This window comes from Brachycentrus maculatus, unplaced genomic scaffold (assembly GCF_059751285.1).
Source record: "Brachycentrus maculatus isolate JH-2025_06_01 unplaced genomic scaffold, ASM5975128v1 h1tg000295l, whole genome shotgun sequence".
NCBI classification, from domain to species: Eukaryota; Metazoa; Arthropoda; class Insecta; order Trichoptera; family Brachycentridae; genus Brachycentrus; species Brachycentrus maculatus.
The window spans coordinates 28,825-37,500 of record NW_028281046.1 but is presented as its reverse complement, the minus strand read 5'-3'; the positions used below and the strand labels follow the sequence as shown (position 1 = coordinate 37,500).

General features: G+C 40.1%; 1 protein-coding gene across 2 annotated transcripts in view; it reads right to left on the bottom strand.

The window, feature by feature from the left end:
• Nucleotides 1-8,676, bottom strand: part of LOC148304960 (SID1 transmembrane family member 1-like) — a 29,311-nt gene that overhangs the window by 1,633 nt on the left and 19,002 nt on the right. The window contains exons 12-16 of one of the 2 annotated variants that reach the window (XM_088267443.1): nucleotides 8,273-8,390; nucleotides 6,955-7,077; nucleotides 4,319-4,435; nucleotides 3,618-3,732; nucleotides 245-449 (exon numbers count right to left, since the gene is read on the bottom strand). In XM_088267443.1, coding sequence (XP_088123569.1) covers nucleotides 245-449; nucleotides 3,618-3,732; nucleotides 4,319-4,435; nucleotides 6,955-7,077; nucleotides 8,273-8,390 — 678 coding nt within the window. The remainder of the gene's footprint in view (nucleotides 1-244; nucleotides 450-3,617; nucleotides 3,733-4,318; nucleotides 4,436-6,954; nucleotides 7,078-8,272; nucleotides 8,391-8,676) is intronic. The other variant, XM_088267444.1, reaches the window with a different exon arrangement.

Genomic DNA, 8,676 nt, shown 5'->3' with positions numbered 1-8,676 from the left:
AAAAAAAAGTAAACTCAGCAGGTCTTGAGAGTAAGCTGTGATACAGAGGGAGGTCACAATAGACCTAATATGGAAAGCAAGATCCCTTGACCTCATACTAATATATAAAATAAAACCCTAGCGTAAAGTAATACCGGAGGACCATCTTCATCTATATTGAGATGTTAAAAAAAAGTGAACTTTTAATACTCGCAGTATTCAGAGAGTGTGAAGATGCACTCTGAATACGGAGAGAGAGACTCACGGCCCAGGAGGTGCTGTTGTCGAAGAAGAAGTAGAGTGCCCCGGCCCAGGTGGTGCCCCCGAGCACCAGCAGCACCCAGGCGGGCCACCCGATGCGCTCGCGGTGCACCAGCTTCATGGTGAGGTACCAGAACAGGTGCAGGGCCAGGTTCATGAGGAAGATGTACAGCAGGTGCGTCGCAAAGTCCTTGCTGTGCGAGTACAGCCTGCAGACCAAACGCATTTCTCAAACACTGTCATAAGATAGAGGAAAATGAATAAATATATACTATACAAATCCTAGTTTTTATTATATTTTATTTAACTAACTAACTAACCATCACGCCGCTTCTCCGCAGGGGTTGGCAGAGAGAATAGAGCGCCACACCACTCTGTCCTTGCAAACATTCTTCGCCTCTTCCACGTTCATGCATCTCCTCATACATACCCGCCGATTGTTACGACTCCTAACCTGACCACTTTCAAGTATTTGGCATACCTGATCGTGCCATGTTTTTCTCGGTCTTCCTCTGCTTCTTTTCCCACTAACATTCGCGTCATTCATTTGTTTTACCGTTCTTTCCTCACTCATTCGTTCTACATGTCCAAACCATCTCAACACACCTTTCTTAATTTTATCGATAATGCTTTTCTCAGTTTTGCATTCCTTCCTTATTTCACTATTCGCACATCTATCATACATCGTTTTGTCGCACATTCTTCTGAGAGATGGCATTTTGACTGCATTCAGTCTACTTTCATCCTTCGTTTGCCAACTCCATGTTTCACTTCCATACTTTATATTTTATTTAATTTTTTATAAATAGGAAATTGAAATATTTGTGTACATAATAAAAAAAACAAATATTTCTCTTTAACTGGTTAACTGCCAAAAGCATGTTAACCAGTCCGGGAGTATGGACGCAAATGAACATCAGTGCGAATTTTCCTTAACCTTTTAACCGCGTAAACTTTGTTCCTGAGAGACGCCCGTGCGCAGCGGTATTTTGCCTGTTTTAAAATGATTACTTTTATCATGTATTTAGTTAAGAAACGATTTATTTTTCTAAACAAAAACGTTAAATGGGATTCATTGTGCCTTTTTGGTACTCTATAATACACGTGTGTCACATTATTCTTGAAATATATCGTAATATAAACTAATTAGATCGTAACATAAATAAATCAAAGCGCGCATCGTGTGTCACTCTTACCCACTGGCGATGCGTAGCGTCGAGAGTGAGACAGATATAGGGCATGATTATGGCGCGGACTAATTATCGACTTCGAGAAAAATCAGGGATCTGTTCTTTTATTTATTCTTGTGTTACACATTATTAGTCAGATATTTCAACAGATGTCATAAGGCCGAGGATTGACGTATTATTTTATCCAAAGTTCCACACCATGAAAAAATCCCTCCAAGTTGAACTGAGGTTGGAAACTTGGAGCAATGTAAAAACACAAACGCTTATGTCAGCCGCGTATGGGGCATGTTTTGTTAAAACACATACGGTTATGCGAGCCGCGTGGATCCGGTTAAAGGAGTATGGACGTTCATGAAGTCGAAGTCTGTCTGTCAGTATAATGTAACTTGTGTAGCAATGACATCTGTGGATATTTCTGTGTAATTTTGTCAAAATTGAAACATATTTGGAATAGGTGTAATTATAATTATTATACACCTAATTTCTATCTTCGTAATACATCAATTTAATGAAAAAATATTTATTTTCATGTAAAAAGAACCCACTCCCCAGAGAAAGTTGGACATCAATTTTTATACTCCCGGAAAGGTTAAGACACATAATTTTCTGTGAACCGAGCGCCGCTCATACACCGCAGTATTTTAATTTTTTTTTATTTGCAAAGCACCAAAATTGAGTGATACAAGCCATACTAATGATTTTACTTGAAGTTACTCAAACGTTTTTGCCACACTTTTTTAAATGTTTTATGACTGCACTATTGACATATGACTATGCACTTGTCCGCCTCCGTGGTGTAATGGTCAGCGTGTTTAGCTACCGTGCTGGAGGTCCCGGGTTCGATTCCCAGGGGGGGTGAAAATAAATATTAGTGATTTAACACTGTAATATTTATTTAATATTACCCTGGACTGGTTCCTAAAGCGCAAGAGTGATCACCTTGCCTTCATGTTAGTAATGATCAAGATAACACTGCGTTAATTTGATGCAGTGCCCTATGCACCATTAGGTGCGGATAAGAGTTATAAGTAAGTAATTGACATATACAAATCGTAGTCATACAGGAGAAAGTGACCGATTGCATTGTTTTACAAAAACGTGATCACTGACTATTTGATACCTTACTAACTTAATATTGCCCTGAAAAACATCCCAAAGGATTTTAAACTCGGAAGTATAATATATTGACTTGGTAAAAATGACTAACTGCATTGACAACCGTCATAGGCTGGTTTAAGTGATTACTTTACACACGTGTAACATTCACCAATTCTACCCATTATTGACAACCACACTACTCAAATTCTTGGAAGTTCTATATGTGTGAACCAATTTAGAAACCTTGTCCTTGAATCACTAGAAATTCACTTTTTCATTCGCTTTTTAATAAGCACAAACTCTTATATTAGTATGTGACGGTCGTCAGCCCCGTAAATGCCCAGACTTCTTTCTTCATCTTCGATGAGATGTCAAAAAAATGTTGGTAATTTTTTCCTGTACGACTAGGAAATGTGCATACAAGTTTCCCTAATGGCTACCGTGCATGTCTTCACGGGCCATCAGGTACCAACCAGTGTAGCTATGGGTGCCTACAAGGTGCCCATAAGGCTACCGTGTATGAATTTATGGAACATCAGCTACCAAGGTGCCCATGTGGCTACCTTACATGTCTTCACAGAGCATCAGCTAGCAACAAGTGTATGTAAACACAAGTGATTTTACATTCGGATATATATTCTGAGTCCGCCTCCGTGGTGTAATGGTCAGCACGCTCTGCTACAGTTCTGAAGGTCCCGGGTTTGATTCCCAGGGGAGGTCAAATAAATATAAGTGATTTTTTCACTGTAATATTTATTCAATATTACCCTGGACTGGTACCTGAATCGGAGGGCTGATCACCTTTCCTTCATGTGCAAACTTCAAGATTGAAACTTTCAAGATAACACTGCATTTATATGTAGCAGTGCCCTATGCACCATTGGGGTGCGGATAAGGGTTTAAAAAACTAAAATATATTCAATTTTACCCTGGATTGGTTGCTGAAGCGTAGGAGTTATAATCTTGCTTTCGTGTAAGTAACGATAAAGAGCACTGCGGCAATACTACGCAGTGCCCTATATTTCATTGGGTGCGGATAAGGGTTAGAAGGCGAATGTGAGCAGAAAATAGTATAACGTTGGCACTCACCCCCATCCGGCCAACGCCCAGTTGCACAGGTTGGCTAGCAGGACGAGTATGCAGCGACTCTTATAAGCCGGGCGACACAGACCACCGCAAATGCACTTGGAACAGCAGCTGAAACCTGGGATACAATGACAAGTTTAGTCAACCTTAGACTGATCATCGAAAGATCCCAGTTCATGTTTGTATGGAAATCGTAGTACGCAGCTCGTAACTGGAGTCACAGATTCCACTTCCATTCCAGCGCGCCGCCGAGAGCTGACTGACGGCGGCCATCCGATAAGCAAAGGCCGGAAATCGGATCAAACGAAAGCGGAGTAACCTACAGTGAATCTACAGTTATTTTACTCTCAAGACTCATTTTATTATTGCTAACTAACTAACCATCACGCCGCTTCACCGCAGGGGTAGGCAGAGAGAATCGAACGCCACACCACTATGTCTTTGCAAATATTCTTTGCCTCTTCTACATTCATGCATCTCCTCATACAAACCCGACAGTTATTAGGAATCCTGACCCGGCCGCTTTCAAGTATTTGACATACCTGATTGTGACTATTATTATTTCTTTATTTTAATCTCACTCTCAAGACCTGCGTGAGTCATGCAGCTTACGACCTGTCTTGGTAGTACGAGCTTCACCTTCTCGGGGTCTATAGGTGAAAGTCCAGTTTAAAATCAACAAAAATGATTGTTATTGCACTTACTGATTCTGAGGCGGCCCAAATAGTAGATCTGCAAGGTGAGCACGAAGCAGGCGCTGATGTGGATGAAGGTGAAGATGACCCAGAAGTAGAAGTTGGGGTACAGCACCCCGATCAGACCTGCCAACAGTTGGGAGATAAATCTGCAATTACTCAATGCTGCCGGAGAAGCAGTGTTATCGACATTCAATTTCAATTCATTAGCGTAGAATGGGGCTACTTGAACTTTGATGTGTTACTTGAGCCCAGTACAAAAAATATTAAGAACGTGGTATTGATCGAAGTATGGTGACAATAAGTGTCACCTGTCAGGGAAACAATGAATCATGTCCATACATTCATTATTGTAGACTATATATAGATTTCATTCTTATACAGTGAAACCTCTATCTATCGTTCCTCGAATAATCGTTTTCCCGGATGTGTTGTTTATTTCTTCTATCCCGACTTAATTTCATACTAAACTAAACCGCATTGATCGTTTCTCTATCACCATTTACCGCATTTATCGTTCAAATTAAGCTGCATATTTAATACATTTTGTCTGTTTTTTTAAATTATTTCAAATTTTCTTACATTCAACGGCAACGTATGGGATAGAAACTATCGAAAGCTCGTGTAACTGATAGCAGGAGAGGTCGATATTGAAAAGGAGCCGCTGCCTGTACCTGCATCTCCAGAAGCGTGCACACTCTTTGAAAGAAAACTTTCTACAACGCACATTCAATAACCGATGCTGAAAAAAATACTATTTGCAAAGACGAAAATATACTATTGACTTACGAAAATATAACAGTTAAAAAACTAAAGTATTTATTTAATTTCTATTCAGGTTTGTATTTATTTTTAAATAAATACATTTGCATCTGAAACATGAAAAACGGTATATACACGGGTCTACCAAACAATAAAATGACTCGACTGCAATCAGTGTTAAACGCAGCAGCGAGACTAATTTTTGGAATTTCTAAATTCAGTCACATCACCCCACTACTTCACAAACTCCACTGGTTACGCTTTCCCCAAAGGGTCGAGTACAAACTCTGCCTACTCATGTATAAATCAATACACAATATGGCTCCAGAGTATCTTAAGGAGCTGTGTATTCCAGATGAATTGGTTGATAGACGTCTCACGCTTCCATCGGCTACAACATCTGCAATGGGCAAAGTTATCTTACCAGCTCGCAACCAACGCACTAAATTTGGCGAGCGTGCCTTTGCTGTTGCAGGACCGACGGCGTGGAATGCTCTTCCACCAATGGTTAGAAATAGTGAGAGTGAGATGATCTTTAGAAAAAGACTAAAAACACATTTGTTTGCTAAATCATTTCCACCATAATATTTTACCCAATTCATTCACAGTGAAGCGCCCTTGAGGTATTTTTTTTACGAAAATGGCGATATATAAGTTATCCAATTTTATTATTATTATTATTATGTATTCTTCTTAGAATTTTAGCCTACGAATGGTTATGCAGATTGGGAGGACGGTATCTTTACTCGGTCGTATCTATTTGCGTATTGACCTCTTAATCCCGCATTCATTGTTTTCCCGCATTCATAGTTTATTTTAATAGGCCCCTATAAAAACGATTGATGGAGGTTTCACTGTATTATATTATAATGCTTTCAATGTTCTATAAATTGCAAAATACACTAAGCAGTTTGAAATGTCATATATATATATGTAATTTTACAAGTAAATTCAACTTAAAGTTGAATGGCGGGTATTTTATTCAGGCTAAAGGCTCGTCCGCCTGCGTGGTGTAACGGTCAGCGTGTTTAGCTACCGTGCTGGAGGTCCCGGGTTCAATTACCAGGGGGGTGAAAATATATATTAGTGATTTTACACTGAAATATTTATTTAATATTACCTACCCTGGACTGGTTCCTGAAGCGCAAGAGTGATCACCTTGCCTTCGTGTAAGTAATAATGAAGATAACTCTGCGTCGATTTGATGCAGTGCCCTATGCACCATTGGGTGCGGATAAGGGTGAAAAAAAGAAAGCTTTTAAGTGTCGGGTTGTGGTCCCGCGGTTAGTGTCGCGGACTCTTGAGTTAGAGTTTCTCGGTTTGAATCCACTCATTTTTTCATTTTCACTCCACCACAATTTGATACCTATTTTAACAATGAGCCGCTTAGGCTCACAGAATAGAATGAAATTGAAATATTTGTGTAAATAATAAAAACACAAATATTTCTCTTTTTTAAAAAAAGAACATGGATTATTAAAACAGGGATTTTAGATCCAACATTTTTAATGGGTCCAAATCCAGGATTCGGATCCACATACTAATATAAGAGTTTCTGCTTAGTAAAAAGCTTCTTTACATCTCACCAATAGATGTCTCTAGTGAAATTCTAGTGATTCAAGAACAAGGTTTCTAAATCGGTTCAAATATATAGAACATCCAAGAATTTGAGTAGTGTGGTTGTCAATAATGGGTAGCATTGGTGAATGTTACGCGTGTGTAAAGTGATCGTGTAAAGAGTCGTCAGCCCCGTAAATGCCCAGACTTCCATATTCTTTTTCATCTTTGATGAGATGTCAAAAAATAATAGGGATTTTAGAGTTGGCATTATTGCCAGTACATATCCACGATATATGCTGAAGAAGATGTGGAGAGCTGGTTACCTATGAAGACGGCGCACGCCAGCACTCCGAAGGTCCCGTGGGCCCGAGCGTTGATGTCCGGATGCCTGGTCTGGTAGATCTTCACCATGCACAGCACAGCCATGATGTACATGAACGACGTATCTGCAGTACAACATATCTCCGTTAGGTAAGTAAATATCTGGGTAGTGATGGCCGTTGCACAGACTGGTTAGGTATCAATATTCTTTTAACCCCTCTGATTTGCCCGAATACAATTCGGGTAGGTATTTTGCTGACGAAGGATGAAAGTAGACTGAATGCAGTCGAAATGCGATCTCTCAGAAGAATGTGCGACAAAACGATGTATGATAGATGTGCAAATAGTGAAATTAGGAAGGAATGCAAAGCTGAGATAAGCATTATCGATAAAATTAAGAAAGGTGTGTTGAGATGGTTTGGACATGTGGAACGAATGAGTGAGGAAAGAACGGTAAAACAAATTTATGAGGCGAATGTTAGCGGGAAAAGAAGCAGAGGAAGACCGAGAAAAATATGGCACAATCAGGTATGCTAAATACTTGAAAGTGGTCAGGTTAGGAGTCGTAACAATCGGTGGGTATGTATGAGGAGATGCATGAACGTGGAAGAGGCGAAGAATGTTTGCAAGGACAGAGTGGTGTGGAGCTCTATTCTCTCTGCCTACCCCTACGGTGAAGCGGCGTGATGGTTAGTTAGTTAGTTAGTTAGTTAGTTATTTTGCTGACACAGTGATCTGCCCGAATCCAGTTCGGGCACATCGTACACCAAACTTTAAAAAGAGATTTATCCAAATCCAGCTCGGGTCATTCCCCCATCAGTCTAGATATATTCATTCTTTCTTTGTTTTTTTTCATTACAAATATTGTTTATTTATGTTTTATACTGATTTATTGTGAAAAAATAATAGTGAAAAAATTAATAACTTGGTAAACAAATTTATGAGGCGAATGTAATCGGAAAAAGGAGCAGAGGAAGACCGAGAAAAACTTGTCACGATCAAGTATACCAAATACTTGAAAGTGGTTAGGTTAGGAGTCGAAACAATCGGCGGGTATGTATGAGGAGATGCATGAACGTGGAAGAGGCGAAGAATGTTTGCAAGGACAGAGTGGTGCGGCATTCTATTCTCTCTGCCTACCCCTGCGGATAAGCGGCGTGATGGTTAGTTTAATAGTGAAAAAAGGGTGGCTTTTTTGGATCCACTAATTTTCCAAAAGGTTGACCACAGAAGTGGTTAAATATCAGCGTGACAACGCCTCGTTACACAGGTTGACTAATGAAATAAGCAAGAGGACCAAATATCGCAAAGGATGCGTACCAAACTGGAAGTTGGTGTGGTTGGGGCAGACGTGGTAGGATCCGGAGAGTACGCCTTCCATCATCAGGGCAACTCCCATGGCGTAGTACAGTCCGTGGTGCGGCGGTATCCCGTAGTACTGCCAACAGAACATGATAGAACATTCTTTGACCGGTTGACTACCAAAAGCATCACAAGACGCATAATTTTCTGTGAACGGAGCGCCGCTCATACAAAAATTACGTTTTAAGACGCGCCGTTTTAAATAAGGTTTTACTAAAGTAAAATCAATGATTTAACCGGATCCACGCGGCTCGCATAACCGTATGTGTTTTAACAAAACATGCCCCATACGCGGCTGACATAAGTGTTTGTGTTTTTACATTGCTCCAAGTTTCCAACCTCAGTTCAACTTGGAGGGATTT